The 18,461-nt window shown below is 44.2% G+C and overlaps 1 protein-coding gene across 3 annotated transcripts in view; it reads left to right on the forward strand.

Annotated features, from left to right (window-relative positions):
* The window catches only part of TXNDC16 (thioredoxin domain containing 16), a 242,981-nt gene that overhangs the window by 45,114 nt on the left and 179,406 nt on the right, over nucleotides 1-18,461 (forward strand). For all 3 annotated transcript variants that reach the window (XM_029598324.1, XM_029598325.1, XM_029598326.1), the window contains exon 4: nucleotides 932-1,005. In XM_029598324.1, the coding sequence (XP_029454184.1) occupies nucleotides 932-1,005 (74 nt within the window). The remainder of the gene's footprint in view (nucleotides 1-931; nucleotides 1,006-18,461) is intronic.

Below are 18,461 nucleotides of genomic sequence, written 5' to 3' on the forward strand. Positions count from 1 at the left end.
ACAACCATTTTTCTGAGATGATATCTAGGTACAGGTGATTTCTTGAATCCTCCCAGCCCTGTTAGTCATGATTCAGGGTGCATGTTAAGAACCAAGAATTTGAGTTTGAGAAAGCCATTCATGGAATTCTTTGGGTTGGAGCAGTGGCTCCATGGCAGATCTGGCTTGGGTCTGCTGTTCCTCAGACTTGCTAGGACTGGTAATGGTGCAGAGTCTCTGGGGGGTGGGGAAGGAGAGTCTGTCAGCTTGGAACTGTAACACTAAGTAGCCAGACTTAGAGCCCATGATAGAAGGGGCTGGTCCCCATTGAGATGGAGGACACTGCTGGGCAAAAAGTCCCCCTAAACTGAAATCTTTAACATAAAGGAAAACAAATTTGAAACACACTAATTACGGTAGTATCATGGAACCAGTTTGAGAAGTGTGTTGCCGCAGACCCAGAATGGAGGAAGACGTTGAAAAATGGAGCCCTAAATAGTAGCATTTGCCCTGAAGAAATGGTTAGGCTTATAATTTCCTTCCTGCCCTGCTTTTGAATTCCCATCTTCTTTGGCATTCTGTTTCATGCTTAGCACCTATGCCCCCTGCTCTTCTCCCACTCCCCTTTCTTTTGTCTCTAGCTTAGAAAAAATGAGGAAATCTATTTATATTCATCTGAAACACATTTCATTAGAATTTCTATAATTCCATTTTACCACCATTTGCGGTACATCTCCTAAAAACCGTAGTAATGATTCCGTGAAAATTGTGCGTGTGTGCGTGCTAGCATGCATCTAGTTCATGCACAGGTATTTCTCCATGTAAAAACACATGAAAAATATAGGTTTCACTAATGCTATTATAATTTAAACATAGTGAACATTTTGAGAAATGTGTGATTTAATGCTGTTAGCATAATATTTTGTACATAAATTGTGTTTTAAATTGACAGGTTAATTGTTTGAAAGAAGATGTATCAAAGTATTGTGGAAGTGAACACGCCATGATGAAAGCATACTTATTCAGGTAGTGAAATAGGAATTTTATGTAGCCATTGGAATTTGGTCTTCCCTGGTATTTTCTTTTTAAATATGTATTTTTTTTTCTGTTTTGTTTCGGCCCAGCAGTTTTCTCCTCTTTTGAGCTGCCAGCTCAGTCAGAACCGGTTTCTGCTGGGCTACAGTGCCCTGAGCCTTCATTCACAACTACCCAGTGAGTTTCCTCCTGTTTTATAACCCCCCTATGGCAATGATGATCCTTGGCCAGGTATTATAGACCATTGTACTCCTCCTCCACCCCCAGCGCAGAGCCTAATGCGCTTGCATTCATTCAGTGTTGCTGTTGTGCAAAGGACAAGATTCCTTCAGCAGCTGAGAACACTGCCGCCACAGCATCCCCAGCCCAGGAAACAGAAACTGGGTCCCAAAACTGACCCAATGTCTTCACATGGCAGTATGCAACACTTCTGATGAGCCTCAGGGCTAACCCAATATGTATTTTTCTTGTGTAAATATGTTATTTTCCTCCTTGTAAACTCATTTGTTTTTCGATGCAGTGGCTAGCAGAGATTGTAAACAAAAATGTACTTCTTCCTTTTCAAGCTCTGATCTTTAAAGTAGTGGTCTGATTCTGTAGTCTGGCCATCGGATTGCTTGTAAAGAACATGAACCTTCAGAGAAGTTTAGAATGTTAAACTCTGTTGCCACAGCAGCAGCGAGCCTCTCTTAGGATAAAAGAAAAGTAAATCCTAAAATGCAAAAGCCCCATGTATAAACTGTGAGATGTTATTAGTTTCCTTCTCTTTGTTGATGATTGACAATTGTGGGTTATTGCACATCACCTTGTTTTAGCTACTTCTGCTATTTTTGTTCCCAAATACTATTCCCATTACAGGGTATAATCATGCCAAAAATGTGGCACTCCCAGTCTGGCCTGAGACAACTAACAGCCTCTGAGGAGGAGGAGGTCTCTGCTCACATTTGGTTAAATCTGACTGAGGCATACTCATCTTTTATCCCTCTGGCTAAGAAAATTAAGCATTTCTTTCACACCCATGATTGTTCAGAATTGGAAGAAACATACATTTAAAATATATTTTTTTAATATGATCTACATCTCTGAGGTTTCCTATTTGTGCCAAAATTTTCTGTCTACATTATCCAGTATGAGTTTCTCTTTTCTAAATAGCAAGAAGACGGAACAAGATCTGCTGATCATTCAGATGGATTGTGCAGAAGAAGGAAGCATGGCAGCCTTAGATTTTAGCAGGACTGATGAGGGCAAGAAAAACGTTTTTTATAATGTGTGGCAGGCTTGATGGCTCAGTGTCAGTGCTGCATTTTGTCATGCATGAAATCTTTGAGTCAAATCCATTTCCCGTCGATAGTCTCACCAAAGAACCCTCACCAAAGGAGCATTGTTTGCCAACCCTTCTCATAATGCGATCTTGACAACAGACGCTTCACACAAAGGTTGGGGAGCTCATCTCGACCACCTAGACACTCAAGGTCTATGGTCCCCGATAGAGCGAACTTACCAAATCAACTTACTGGAACTCAGAGCAATAAGGAATGCCCTCAAAACATTTACCTCATATCTGAAGGGCAAAAGAGTAATGGTATACATTTTATTTATTTATTTTATTTAAAAATGTTTGTATACCGCCTTTACAATTCAAAAGAATTAATCAAAACGGTTCACAACAGAACATACATAATAAATCAATCAAATAAAAATAAAATCATAAAAATACAAAACAAAAAGACAGTCATGCCCTGCAAAAATTAAGCAAAAGATAAATTGAATCTGTATTATAGCTTAAAAACAAAAGATGTATCTGGGTAAAAAAAAATAGTAAAATGCAAGGATTGGATATTAATTTTGAGAGTTGATGAGTGAACTGTATGCTTTCTGAAATAGATGTGTTTTTAATGATTTTTTAAACTGTTGTGTAGAAGAAATAAGACGAAGGGAGTCTGGAAGTGCATTCCATAATATGGGGCCAGCTATGGAAAACGCCCTTTTCCTTGTTAACTCATGTTTTGCCAGTTTAATTGTGGGTACATCTAAAAGGTTTCTGGATAAAGATCTGAGCTGTCTAACTGGTTTATAGATGCGAAGATTACTGCAGAGCCATGTGGATGTTGTATTATAAATGAGAGAATGAATACTTGACAAAACTTTATAATGAATTCGATATTTAATTGGGAGCCAGTGAAAGGAAAATAAAACAGGAGTAATATGATTACAGCGCGAGATTCCTGAAAGTACACGAGCAGCTGAATTTTGAATTAATTGCAACGGATAGAGAGCAGAATCTGATAGACCTAATAATAAAGCATTGCAATAGTCTAATCCAGAAAATATCAAAGATTGCAATATAGTACGATAATCATGGAGGAAAAGAAGAGGTCGAATTCTTTTCAATAAGTGTAATTTGTAAAAAGATTTTTTTTGTGAGATTGGCAATATGATTAACCATAGAAAGGTCTGAATTAATTGTCTATACATAGACAACCAAGTGGCAATGTACTACATAAACAAGCAAGGAGGGTCCGGTTCTTGGAGCCTATGCAAAGAATCGATCCTTATCCTAGAATGGGCTCACAGCAATTCGATCCACTTACAGGCGATGTACCTCCCGGGCATCGCCAAAACTCGAGCAGACAGACTCAGCAGGATTTTTCATCCGCATGAGTGGGAATTAAATCAACAAATAACAGACAAAATTTTCGATCAATGGGGGGTCCCAGACGTGCAAGCCACCATTCTAAATCCTTCTTCATCTCCTGTGTTAGGGATATAATATGGGATAGAGGTTGTCAATGTTGAGACCACTGGGATTTTAGTCCCCACTGTAGTCTGCGCATGTGGAGACGGGTGTTTGGGACCGTGTAGATGGCCGCCGCCATGTGTCCCAGAATCGTAAGCACTAAACGAGCTGATAGTTGTGGTGTCGAATGAAGTCTGAGTAGCAGCATTCGAAAAAGAAGCTTTCTTTCCTTTGGAAGAAAAGCTCTGGTTGTTGTTGTTACTAGGTGCGCCCCTATAAACTGAAGAGTTTGAGAAGGGCTGAGTTTTGATTTTTCGTAATTGACTCTGAGGCCTTGCTGTTGTAGGCAGTCGATTGTTTGTTGGAGATGGAGTTGTAGTATCTGTGGGTCTGAGGCGATGATGAGCCAATCATCTAGATAAGAAAATAATTTTATTCTCTTTTTTCGTAAATGAGCCGCCACCACCGCCATGCATTTTGTGAAAACCCTGGGGGCTGACGATAGTCCGAAAGGAAGGACTTTGTATTGGTAATGTTTGCCATTGCATTGGAAGCAGAGGTATTGCCAGGATTCCGGATGCATCGGGATATGAGTGTAAGCACCCTTCACTTGGATAGAGGTAAAATAGCTGTGCCGCAATTACTTTTTCAATAATTTTATGCAAGAAAGGTAGGTTTGAGATAGGTCTATAGCAGTATTTCCCAATGTTTTCTACCCCAAGGCACTGCTACATTAACAAATATATGAGGCATACCAGCCTGCAAGGAATGGACAGTGTAGACATAGAGATGACTCATATGGCCAAAAGAAGAGCTAGGCAAGCACTGAAACCCCACTGTCTGTCTTCCAAACAAACAGGCCGATTCAATAAATGTGTGCAGAAAACGGGCAATCGGTATTGAGTGCCTGCTTTCCTACCTCGCACCCAGCCACCTCTCCTGGGCGTGCAATCGAATATTTAAATGCGGGGTCGCGCTAAATAGGAGGCAGTAAGGACAAATGGGTGTCCCTACTGCCTCTTCGGCATCGGGCGCACAGGAGAGGTGACTGTCAAGCGGGTTGAGAAAACGGACGCTCATAGATTGAGCGTCCGTTTTCTCGTTCTACTGGCATATACACACACAAGATACACGGTCTGGATCATGTGTCTTGTGCGTGTATTGGCCGTCCAGAATATTTTTTTTCAAAGACTTTTTAAAAAAAACAATTCACTGCTTTATTTGGTTTCTCCTACTTAGTATTGCTATGATACTATTAGGAGGAGTCAAAGAAAGCAGGATTTTCTTTTTTTTTTTTTCAATTTGCCCTTGAGCATTGTATACCTTAATGCCAGCCCTGGGCTGGTGTAAAATTTGCAAAGTTGCAAGGGCTCATTGGATGCAGGAAAAATTTATTGGATTGCAGGGATTAGCTAATAGCCTCAGCTACATGAATTTCCATGTGATGAGTGCTATTACCTATGGTGATGTCGATGTGCTAATCTTCTTATTGCGTAGGAGGTTATGGACACGCATTAAGCTGTGCACAGTGGCTAGCGCACAGTATTGGATCGGCCTGAAAGGGAGAGAGCGAGTGAATCCATCACGATGCACCAGCTCCCTGTATATACACTTTGCAAGATAAAAGAGATGTTTGTGTGGTGTGGGCAGCCAACAAAGTTAATTACCTTGGCTGCCTTGTGTCTGCTAGAACTCCTTTACTGCTGCTACTCCCGGCATTCAGAAGAAGTCACATCCAGTGCTCAGTGCATGTTCTCCCCATCTCACTCAGCCTGGGGATAGAACAGAGAGTGGAAGAATTTGAAGAAGACTCAGGACAAGGAAGGTGAGGAGGTTCTATGTGCAATGTTGCTCGTCCCTTATAAAACCTCTTGGTCAGATACTCTTTCATTAATATTGCTGTTTCTCTCCACTATTAATACTTGGCTAGATCATAACCGTCTAAAATTGAACCCCTCAAAAACTACTATTACTCATCTCTCATCCATTTCTAAATCCACCATAGGGCCCCCTTCTCATCTAAATTTTAAGGGCATTCTTATCCCTATTAGTACCTCTACTAATAGCCTAGGAATTACAATTAATTCAGATCTCTCTATGGCTGATCATATTGCCAATATCACAAAAAAATCCTTCTATAAATTACACTTATTGAAAATAATTCGACCTTTCCTTTTTCTTCAAGATTATCGTACTGTTTTGCAATCTTTGATATTCTCGGGAATGGACTACTGTAACGCTTTACTTTTAGGTTTATCATACTCTGCGCTATATCCATTGCAACTAATTCAGAACTCTGCTGCTCGGCTGCTCGCAGGTACCTCACACCGAAATCATATTACGCCTGTCTTATTTTCATTTCATTGGCTGCCAATTAAATACCGAATCCAGTTTAAAGTGCTATCAATTATTCATTCTCTTATCTATAACACTACATCTGCTTGGCTATGCACTAACCTTCGTATATATAAACCTTCCAGACAACTCAGATCTCTCTCCAGAAATCTTCTAGATGTACCCACAATTAAACTGGCAAAATATGAACTAACTAGGAAAAGGGCATTTTCAGTAGCAGGCCCTGTTTTATGGAATTCACTCCCAGACTCTCTTCGTCTCATTTCTTCCACACAACAGTTTAAAAAATCATTAAAAACCTACTTATTTCAGAAAGCATACAGTTTATTCTTTAACTCCCAAAACTAACATTCATTCACCTTCCGCATTGTCATTAGCTTTTTCAAACAGATCTATATAAATAAAAATGTTAAATAGTTTGTACGTCATCGCTAATCTCGCCAACCGCTTAACCGAATGCGTTCAAATTTGCACACAACATTCACTTCCCATACGGGAAGGATCTTATACACTTACATTACATATAGGTCACACCTGTGACAGGTAATACAAGTTTAAAAATTGCTTACACAAAACAGCGACATCTGGTGGCCGTCAGCACAAGCGCAATCTCTTAGACCTTTCACACACACTCACACACCACACCCCACCCCCACACAGGGCTATTGTCTTTCAGTCACACTCCCTAATAACACACAGAAATCCACACTCATCACACCACACACCCCCACCCACACGCCTGCCAATGTCACTTACTTCACCCACCCTCCCAAAACACACCAAAACACGAATTCCTGGCTGCTGCATTGGGAAGCCACGCATTTCACACACCCTCTGAATTTAAATTAAAGTACCCTCTTTCACCCACCCACGCACTGCACTCCGATCACACACTACACCTGATACAAGTCCGTGCTTCTCCGCCGGCACCACGGGAACGGTCCGGGACACATCGCATTCAGTAGGGCCGTCGGATGCCAGCAACCAAAATGGAGCCGGTTGCCCTTACTATGTTATACGGAGACAACAATGATGTCGGTACACCATGTGACATAGTAAGGGCAACAGCCCGTCGGTGCCATATCCTCAGCGGACATTTGCCCTTACTAGGTCAGGAATCATGACGCACCACTTTCACCGATGAAGTTTTGCAACATGGCAGCCGGTGGAACAAACCCTAGCACACACCCTCACCACCGGCTGGCAGTTTACACAAGTAGCCGGGGAGGAGCACAGTGGGGGACAGTTCTTATTTTCCGCCGCGCGTTTTTCACAGGGGGGGGGGCACTGAGTCTCCACATCTCCCGAGAGGGGGGCTGTAGCGTCAGTTGCTCTATTTCGCCGGGTTGGGGGGGGGGGGGCAGGAAGGCGTGCTTGCATATTTAAACTATTCTTTGCTGGTGCTGTTCATTTGGGGTAAAAAAAACAAAACAAACCACAAACTGTAACCTTTACTGCTCTGTTCTGTTTTTTCAACTTAACCAGGCTCAGCTACTGGCCCACCCAGCTACAGGGCCACGGGTGGGCCTGGGTGGGCAGGTGCCCACCCAACTTAGACCCAGGCCCACCCAACTGGCACCGGAACTGCAAGGCTGTCGCGGGATCCCATCCCCGCGACAGCGAACAAGAGAACCCACGCCTCGCGCGCCATCGCGGCACACATGGGGAAGCGCTGCTGCGGCCGTATGGCCATGTTGAGGGGGGGGGGCGCGGAAGCGCCGCGCGCAGCTTCCGCTTCCTCCCCCCAATGCAGGAAGATCAGCTGCCTCTCCTGCTGCCACCTGTTCTCCTGCTATCTTCGGGCCAAACGGCCCACCGAACTTCCTGTTTGGGGGTGGGGAAGCGGAAGCGCCGCGCACAGCTTCCGCTTCCTCCCCCCAAAGCAGGAAGATCAGCTGCCTCTCCTGCTGCCACCGGACTCCTGCTATCTTCGGGCGTCGGGCGGTATGGCCCGCCGATCTTCCTGCTTGGGGGGGGAGGGAGGAAGTGGACGTTGTGCGCTGCACTTCCGCTCCCCCCCCCGACAGGAAGTTTGGCGGGCCATACCGCCCGACGCCCGAAGATAGTAGGAGTCCGGTGGCAGCAGGAGAGGCAGCTGATCTTCCTGCTCTGGGGGAGAAAGCGGAAGCTGTGCACGTGCTTGAATGTGTATGTGTGGATGAGAATGGGAGTGTGTGTGGGTGAAAACTGGAGCCTGGGTGTGTATGTGGGTGAGAATGGAAGCTTGAATATGTGGGTGAATGGGAGCTCAAATGTGTGTATGTGTGGTTGAGAATGGGAGCCTGGGTTTGTGTGTGGGTGAGAATTGGAGCTTGAATGTGTGTATGTGTGGGTGAGAATGGAAACTTGAATATGTGGGTGAATGGGAGCTTGAATGTGTGTATGTGTGGGTGAGAATGGGAGCCTGGGTTTGTGGGTGGGTGAGAATGGGAGCTTGAATGTGTGTATATATGTGTGAGAATGAGAGCCTGGGTTTGTGTGGGTGGGTGAGAATGGAAGCTTGAATATGTGGATAAGAATGGGTGCTTGAATGTGTGTATGTGTGGGTGAGAATAGGACCTTAAATGTGTATATGTATGGATGAGAATGGGAGCTTGAATATGTATGGGTGAGACTGGGAGCATGGGTTTGTGGGTGAGAATGGGAGTCTGGGTTTATGTGTGTGGGTGAGAATGGGTGCCTGGATGTGCGTCTGTGTGTGCATAAGAATATAAGCCTGGGGAGGGGTGAGAAAGTGAGAACTTGTATGTGTGTATGCAGAGAATGTGAGCTTGGGGGGGGAGGAGAGCATATGAGAGTGAGAGCTTGAGTGTGTGAGAGGGAGTCTGTGAGAGAAAGTGTGTGTGTGTGTGTGTGTGTGTGTGGAAGGGAAGAAGACAGTAATAGAAGAAAGACACTGAAAAGGAATTAGGAAATGAGCTATAAGGGAAAAAATGGGAAAAAGAGACCAGGACCAACTGATTAGAAAAATACAAAGATCAGACAACAAAGGTAAAAATATATATCTATATTTTGAGATGTTAGCAATTTAAATATAAGCAACACAACCGCTCTCTCAAAATTTATGGACAGGTAGGAGCCGTGTATAAAATCGTAATAATAAGAAGGCTAAAGTACCACAAATCACCGTGAATTATGTTTGTATCATTAAGTAAACCTCATACTTAGGCGTAGATGTGAATGCTATGCTGCATAATTTGGCATTATTTATCAGTAAAAAAACAACTAGTAGACCTGCATGCCTACAGCCCACCCATGTTAACCTTGTGCCCACCCAAAAAATCAATTCTGGCTACGCCACTGGTCACACGGTTACAGAAAAAACATGTTTTTACATGTGTGTGGGGAAAACAGCGACATCTGTTGGACAGACATGCAACACACGCTATCTACCTTGGGAAATGAAACTGCTGTACTGCGCATGCGTGGGCGGGAGCGCACATCGGGCACAGTGGGACCAACATGGTGCTGGGAGGGGCAGCAGCGGTGCACGATGCGCACAGCGGGACCAACATGGCGCTGGGAGGAGCAGCAGCAGACCGGCGGCAATATCGGGCGTGGTGGTGTCGGCCGGCCGAAATTCGACACCTGGGAGGAGCTGCGGCGGCGATCTGGTACGGCTCACGTGCACGACAGGGAAGGATCCTCGCTGACCTCGCGCCTTCGGGAGCGGGCCACGCAGAACCGCACAAGAGGGAGAGGGACGGGGGGCAGCTGGGAGGGCATTGCGAGCCAGAGGGGATCAGAATCAGGGAAGGAGATTGAGAGAGGGTGCGGTGTCACTGACAAAAGAATAGGGAGTAGGTGGGGAGAGGTGACAGTGAGGGGAGGGTGAATGAAGGGGGCAGTGAGTGTCAGTGGAGAGACACAGAGGGGAGAGGTGAGTGTGAGGGGTGACAGTTGGAGTGGGGACAGGGGAGTGAAGGGGGGGTTAGTGACCGAAGGGGGAGGGGTGAGTGTGAGGGGAGAGAGCTGGAGTGGGGACAGGGGAGGAAAGGGCGGGTGAGTGACCAAGGAGGAAGACGATGTGTGACTGAGGTATATGAGCAAGGGGAAAGGGGAGGGGGGGAAAAGAACCTGACTCTGCCACTGCAACACGTGGCCGGGCACAGCTAGTATTCTATAAGAAACAACATTACAGATTCAACCCACTCACTGTTTAACGTTGTAGGGCATGAATGTTTAATTGTATTATTATTTTAATGTTAGCCTTTTATTTGGTCTTGTTTTTAAAGTTTATTCATTATGTATGTCGGTTGTAAACCGTTTTGATTAATTCTTTTGAATTGTAAAGGCGGTATATAAACATTTTTAAATAAATAAATGTGTGTGCTGCACAAAACAAGGCCCAGCTATCTGTACTCTGCATGGTGCCCATTAATTACCACACTCCGGGTCTCATGCTGTAGAAAGGAAGAAGGGAAATGCATGCGAACACATGTTCCCAAAAAGAAACTCTGTACGTTTAAGAGCCACCACAGTGTCTTTTGTTCCTGAGGTGATGAAACAGAGCCCAGGTGCTGGCCTGAATCTGAGCATTAGGCAGTGGTGACTTTTCTGGGGCACAACTGATCAGGTTTAAAGAGATACTGGTTGGGAAAGTTTGGTCTACAGTTTTATAGGGTTATCCTGGGATCTGGGTGGTTGCTGTGAAGCATGACAGTTTTGGTAAACTGGAGGAAACTGCAAGGTGGAGCAAAGGAAGGCTCGTGATACTAGAGCTTTAACAGAGGCAGATTGCATTTGAACTGAAAGTCCTAAGAAGCAGGGGGACACTTAATTTAAAAAAAATATAATAAAATTGAAATTGTATTAAAAAAATTGGAAAGAAGAAATTGTTTTGGGTGGGGGACTTTTCTCCCTCGCCCCCCATTTTTTAACCCATTCCTTCCTGGCCTGCATGCCTGAGCATGGAGAGCAGAACCTTCTCCAGCTTGACGCTTATACCACTCTTTTGCCAGCAAGGGCTGCCACTGAGCAGCAGCCATCTTCTTTCCCTTTTGGCTTGAGTGCACCACCTCTGCAGCATGCCAAGCCCTGATCTAATCCCAACAGAGAAGAGGATGCGGGCATTCACATAATGCTGTAGTCTGAGCTACAGTCGAATGAAAAACATTTTAACAACTGTTTGTGGATAGGGATACTGTGGCTTTAAGTGATCCTTCCACAAGCTGTGACAGAGCCTGAAAGAGATGCATCTCAAAGACAAATTGCATTAGCAGATTAAAAACAAATTGCAGTTGATGGTGTCTGAGTGTGCCAGAAATGAGAAATTTCGAATTTGAGCTATGTCTGGTTCAGCTGTAAAATCAACTGAAAACACAAACGTAGACTTGATGAAATCCAGCAGGCTTGAACTGATCCCAGGAACAGACAAAAGCTCTCTGCTTAATATTGTAAGAAAGTATGAATATTAAAGAATGTGCAAGTCAAGATGGTGGCATATTTTATATAACACTGTATTACAAAGAACTAACACATCCTAATTAACAAAACAGCATTTACATTAGTGAAATGCTTTTAGTTCCACCTATGTATATGGCACTGTACGAGTGATTTCAGTGATTAGCAAGTTTCTTACTGAAGAGGTAGCTTTATTGGCTCAAAGTCTCTTGTTTAAGTTCACACAGTGAGACATGAAGAAATCCATTCTGGGCCTCCAATATTGGGTTAGACTGGCAATTTGTAGAATGTCTGCACAACTGGAAATGATTTTGTGAAAATGAGTTTCTTAGCATCCAGTCAGATGAATCCAGAACAAGTGGGTTATGCACCTCTATCAGCAGATGGAGACTGAGCAAACTGATGTTACAGTACATATACCTCTGCAGTGACAGCCTGCCAGTATTCTCCGTCTTTAGCAGATGGTAGACATGCATATCCCTACTAGGGATTGCTTCATTTTGAGAACGGAGAATTAAGGAAATAAATTTGTCCTGCTCTCCTGCGGCAATACCAAATGGTCCCTCCCAGGGTTGTGATTTCCTCAAGTGATTTTCATGGTCCCTCAGATGAGTGCCTTGGTCTGGTAGCTGGTTTTCAGCTGGCGTGGACTTAGCTGCCTAAGCAGCTGAAAGGCCACAGGTGCAGGAAGCTGAGCATGGCAGTGATGACATATGCTCTCTCCCCCCAGCAGCCATAAACCATCTCTGAATTCACCAAGGTAAGGCTTTTGTTGAGTTGAACTTCCAACTTCCCCCGGTCTCCGTGCTCAGCGCACTGTTCCGACGTTCGTCTTGCTCTGCGGGAGGATGAAGGATGTGGGCAGCCTGGTGGATTGAGCAGCCTTCTTAGGCTAGGCCCCACTCCGAGGCTTTTTCGATGCGTGTCGCGTGGTAGGCTGCAATGGCTTTTTGCATGCTTTCTCAGGCTGCCCTCTACAGGATTGTCAGTTCAGCATGTGGATCCAGGTTGTGCGCCCAGTTTTTGGACGCACAGTCAGGCCTTATAGACTGTGTCCAAGTTAAATGGCGCTGTAGTGACCACGCGCTTATCTATGCGCACAAATTGTACTGTGCAATTGTATTTTTGAGGCACTTATCTTTGGGGTGCCTGTCTTGGACACCTAGTTAGATGCCTAGGTCTGGGTCGCCTAAGTGTTGGACGCATGTATATGCGTCCAATTTATATACATATATGTATGTATATATAAAAAAAACAGCTAGAAGCATGCCTCCGGCTGCCGCTTAGCGCATTGTTGGCCATAATGGCACTTATATCTAAGAAGCCTATGCGCCCTTCTCTTTGCACTGCCTTTCATATAAGGGCATCTTAGCCAGGAGTGCCCACTAACTTGTGGCAGCGCTGTTTGGAGGCTAAGGGAGAACTACCTTTCTCTGATTTCACTAAATCTGGTTCTTCCCAGCTGGATATAGGTCTGGGTAAAGATGATTCAGGTGTGGCACCTGAATTTGGAACTCCCCTAAGTGGTTCCTCAGTGGAGGATGGTAGTTCAGTGAGTATGCCTCAGGTGCCTCCTGGTTTAGATACTTCTACTTTTTCATGGGTAGAATTTTTTCAGGGCTTGCAATCTTTTCTTCAGGTGCAGTCTTCAACCCTGTCCAATGTTCCCAGAGCAGAGGCGCAGGTAGAAACCTTGCCTGGACCTTCTGTTAAGCTCCATAGTACTCCTAGAGCAGCACCGGGACCTCCTGATAGAGATCCGGATGGCATGGATGATGACGCTGATCCTGACTCTCTTGAGGATGGTGAAATTCCTGCGGGATTAGAATCATATAGATCTATGCTACGTTTCTTTAATAAAGATGAACTGCCAGCTCTGATCTCCCAGACCTTGGAAATGCTCGGGGTTCCTGGGGCAGATTCTGAGTCTGAGCCGAAGAGAAATCCCATTTTGGTTTTCTTGTGTAAAGCCTCTTGTTTTTTTCCCTTGATGGAGGCCATTCAAGAATTGATTGATCTTGAGTGGGGCGCCCCAGAGGCTAATTTCAAAGGGAGTCGGGTTTTGGAAGATATGTACCTTCTGGATCCAGTGGTAAGATAGCATTACGTTTTCCGAAGATAGATGCATTTGTGGAAGGAGGGGTGGCCTTGAAGGATGCTCATGATAAAAAGATTGAGTCTATATTTAAGCAAGCATTTGAAGCAGTGGCAATGACCTTGCAGATCGCTTCTTGTTATTCCTTGGTAGCTCGCTGTTGTTTGCTTATTTCCCAGGAGGATGATGACTCTGGGGTAAGCTCCAGGGTGGTTATGAAACCAGCTGCTGCCTTCTTGGCAGATGCGGGCTGTGATTTGGTTTGCACTTCAGCCAGAGGGGTGGTTTCGATAGTAGTGGCCAGGCATCAGTTACGGTTGAGAAACTGGTCAGCTGATACAACCTCCAAGGCTAACCTCACCAAATTGCCCTTTAACGGCTCGCTTTGGGAGAAAATTGGAGAAACTAGCCAGTAAGTGGGGCAAAACCTCAGTTCCTCATTTGCGGAAGGATAAGAAGCAGGCGCAGCGCTCCTTTAACATGAAAGGTCATGTTAGAGGATCCAGGCGTTTTCGTCCCTATAGAGGAGCTACCTTTTCAGAGGACTTGACCTTTCGGTAGGTCTCAGTCCTTTTGTCCCAAACAACCCAGAAGGGTGCAGGCTTGGGTAGTGGAACCTCCCAAGCCTCCCAATGAAGGTTTGCTGACCCACCCCTGGGAACAGGAGATAGGGGGATGCCTCTCTCTTTCTCTTTATCAGAGGTGGGTTGAGATCACATCGGATCAGTGGATCCTGGAAATGATATGAGAAGGATATGCAATGGAGTTTTGCAGTGTTCCTTGAGACGTGTTCATGGAGTCTCCTTGCCACTCCCCATAGAAGAAGCAGGGGGTAGAGAGTACATTGGCAAGGCTCCTCAGTCTGAGGGCTGTAGACCAGTGCCCATGTCTCAGGAAATTATGGGGAGATATTCCATTTATTTCATCGTGCCAAAGAAAGAGGGCTCTTTTCATCCCATCCTGGACCTCAAAGGTGTCAACTGTCATCTGCAGGCGAAACATTTTCACATGAAAACCATGCAATTGGCGGAATTTCTGACCTCCCTGGATCTGTCTGAAGCGTATCTTCACATTCCCATCTAATTAGAACATTAATGCTTTCTGCGGTTCACAGTTCTGGGGTGCCACTTTCAGTTTCGGGCTTTGCCCTTTGGTCTGACCACCACTCCCAGAACCTTTTCCAAGGTAATGGTGGTAGTAGTGGCAGAGTTAATGGAGGATGGAATCCTATTACACCTGTATTTGGATGACTGGCTGATTCGAGCCAAGTCGCCAGAAGAGAGCCACCTGGTGACTCACAAGGTGATTTCTCTGTTGCAGGAGCTTGGCTGGGTGGTGAACCTAGCCAAGGGCAGTCTTCAGCCTACTCAGTCGCTGGAATACCTCGGAGTTTGGTTCGACACAAAACAGGGCAAGGTGTTCCCGTCGGAAGCTCAATTCAGAAGTTGCTAGCTCAACTTAGTCTGTTGTTGAACACTCTGCGCCCAACCATATGGTCTTGCCTGCAGGTACATGGCTTAATGGCAGCGACCCTGGAAGTGGTACCATGGGCGAGGGTGCATATGCATCCTCTTCAGTGTTCCCTTCTGTCTCGGTGGAACCCACAGTCTCAGGACTATTCCATTCAGTTCCACCTGCTGATTTATTTATTTAATAATTTTTATATACCGACTTTTCCTGCAAGCATATCAAATTGGTTTACAGTAGTTAGCAATTAATCATTTAAAAAAATTTGCATTTCCAAAGAAGAAAGGAAGTAAATACATTGTTCATAATATAAATAATTAACATAGTAAACTAAATAGTAGGCTAAATAATCTAAATTTAAACACTTAGAGAGGTAGTATAGTTAGGGTAGAGATAGTATAATAAAAATAAAAATATACATTACTTTGGTATAAAATCAGAAGAGTGAGATAATTATGCTAACAGCTCTTGGTAGGCTTGTTTAAATAATTTGATGTCAGCTTCTAGTCTTAATTCCTGCGGAATAGAGTTCCATAGAAGGGGTCCAGCAATAGAGATAGTTCTTTCTCTTACATTATTTAGGTGGGCAATTTTGGGGGAAGGAATTGGCAGCATCCCTGTTCCGGTTGATCTGGTGATTCTTGAGGGGGTGTGGAAGTGAAGTGAAGAGGTTAGCCATTCAATTTTTTCATTGTTTAGGGTTTTGTGAATTAGTGATAAGATTTTATGCTGGGCCCTGTATTAGACCGGCAGCCAGTGAAGTTCTTTTAATATTGGGGTGATATGTTTGGATCTTCTAGTACCTGGATATGTTTGGATCTTCTAGTACCTGGATCTTCTGGTACCTGTCAAGTGTCTAGCTGCAGAGTTCTGCAGAAGTTGCAATGGTCTTGTGATATTTGCAGGAAGACCTAAGAATAGTGAGTTACAGTAGTCTAATCTTGATAAGACAAGTGGCTGTACGACAGTTCTAAAGTATTTTGGGAATAGGAGGAGTTTTAATCTTTTGAGTATGTTTAATTTGAAGTAACCATCGCTTATGATTTTTTTAACACAGGATTTCATGGATAATTCACAATCTATAAGAATCCCCAGATCTCGTACTTCTAGGGAGATGGGGTAGTTTTTGGCTGCTTCTTGAATTTCAAGCTCTTTTATCTTACTTAATTTAGGTGAGATGTATAGGTTTTCAGTTTTTTTAGTATTTAGGGAAAGATTCATTTGGGTTGATACCGTTTCAATGGCGGATTGGTATATGTCCCAAGGTTTAAGAGTTTGGTCAATGGACTTTTGGATCGGTATTAAAATTTGAACGTCATCGGCATAGATAAAATGTGTTAGACCGAGGCCTGGTAGAATTCTGCATAAAGGGAGCATATAGATATTAAATAGTGTAGAGGATAGAGAGGATCCCTGGGGTACTCCGAAGTTGAGATCGATAGGATGTGACTCTTTATCAAGAAATTTTACTTTGAAGGTTCTATTTGTTAGGTAAGAGCTAAACCATTTGAGTGCTGAGTCTTTAATGCCTATTTCATTTAGTCTATCAAGGAAGATATTATGATTAACTGTATCAAAGTCTGCTGAGATGTCTAGCAAGATCAGGAAGTAAGATTGGCTGTTATCGGTTCCTCTTAGGATGATATCTTGTAGTGAAGTTAAAAAGGTCTCTGTACTAAACTATTTTCTAAATCCATGTTGTGCTGGGTATAGGGTACTACGTTTTTCCAGATAATCTGATAGTTAATTATTTATTACTTTCTCGAGAATTTTTGATATACAAGGTAAATTAGAAATGGGTCTTAGTTTTGAGAGATCGTATGAGTTTGCTTGTGGTTTTTTTGTGATTGGTTTTACTATTGTGGATTTTAAAGTGTGTGGGACATTAGCTTTGGTTATGGACAAGTTAATTATATCAGCAATAGGTTTAGATACTATATTGATGATTGTTTTTAATAGTTTAGTTGGAATATGGTCAATTGGGTGGGCAGCTGTGTTCATTTTTTTTTAATTATACCTTCGATTCTAAGGGATGAAACTGTGTCAAAGGAGGTTAAATGGTCCTTAGGATTGCTTGATAGTACAATTTGGTTAGAGTTCAGGGGAGCTGATGGTGGTCTCCTCCCAATTGCAGTGGTGGTTGCAAGTGGATCATCTTCGGAAGGGAGTTTCCCTAACCCCACCGGACTTGCTAGTACTGACGACAGATGTGACTCTTCTTGGTTGGGGAGCTCACTGTCAGGAGCTGACTGTACAAGGTCGCTGGAGTGCAGAAGAGTCTCTCTGGAACATCAATCTGCTGGAACCAGGGCAGTCTGATTGGCATGTTTATAATTCGGCAACAGGCTGCAAGGTTGATCGGTCTGAATAATGTCAAATAATGCAACAACTGTGGCTTACATCAATCGGCAGGGAAGTACCAAGAGTCAATTAGTGTCACAGGAAATAGTTCAGCTTATGGAATGGGGAGAAGTACATCTCCAGATGATCTCAGCCTCACATATTGCAGGCAAAGACAACATAAGAGCAGACTTTCTCAGCAGGGAGAGTCTGGTCTCAGGTGAGTGGGTGTTGTCAGACGAGGCATTTCAGCTGATTCAGGATTGTTGGGGGTCTCCTGTTCCTAGACCCATTGGTGACTTTGTGCAATGCGAAAGTTCCACGATTTTTCAGCCGCAGGAGAGATCCAAAGTCGTTGGGGATCGATGCCCTAGTGCAGGAGTAGCCAGAAAACAAATTGCTGTTTGTCTTTCCTCCGTGGCCCATGTTGGGCAGATTGATTTGAAGGATCGAACGCCACAGAGTGGTCCTGCTCTTAGTCATTCTAGATTGGCCCAAAAGACTGTGGTATGCAGATCTGCGGAGGCTCCTGGTGGATTCGAATCTTTAACTTCCAGTGCACAGGAACCTGTTGCAGCTGGGACCTGTTTTTCATGAAGATCCAATTCGATTTTGTCTTATGGTATGGCCCTTGAAATGGTTCGCTTGCTGAAACGTGGATACTCTGCGGCAGTGATTTCCACTGTGCTAAGAGCTAGAAAGTTCTCCACTTCCTTGACCTATGTGCAGGTTTGGAGAGTATTTGAGGCCTAGTTTGCGGATCAAGGTACTCTTCCTTCCTTGGTTAAGAATCCGCTCATTTTGGAATTTTTGCAGAATGGCTTGGCTCTTAATTCCTTAAAGGTGCCAAGTAGTGGCTCTCGCTTGTTTCATATCCTGATGTGGCCTGTTTTCTGAAAGGAATAAAACATCTCCGTCCTGCTTTGCGGTTTTCGGTGCATCTATGGAGTCTTAATTTGGTTTTGGACTTTTTGGCAGGCCCTACGTTCAGACCCCTACATACTTTGTCCTTGCGGTTGCTGACCTTGAAAATGGTAATCCTTGTGGCAA

The sequence above is a fragment of the Rhinatrema bivittatum genome, chromosome 4 (genome assembly GCF_901001135.1).
Source record: "Rhinatrema bivittatum chromosome 4, aRhiBiv1.1, whole genome shotgun sequence".
In the NCBI taxonomy this organism is placed as follows: domain Eukaryota; kingdom Metazoa; phylum Chordata; class Amphibia; order Gymnophiona; family Rhinatrematidae; genus Rhinatrema; species Rhinatrema bivittatum.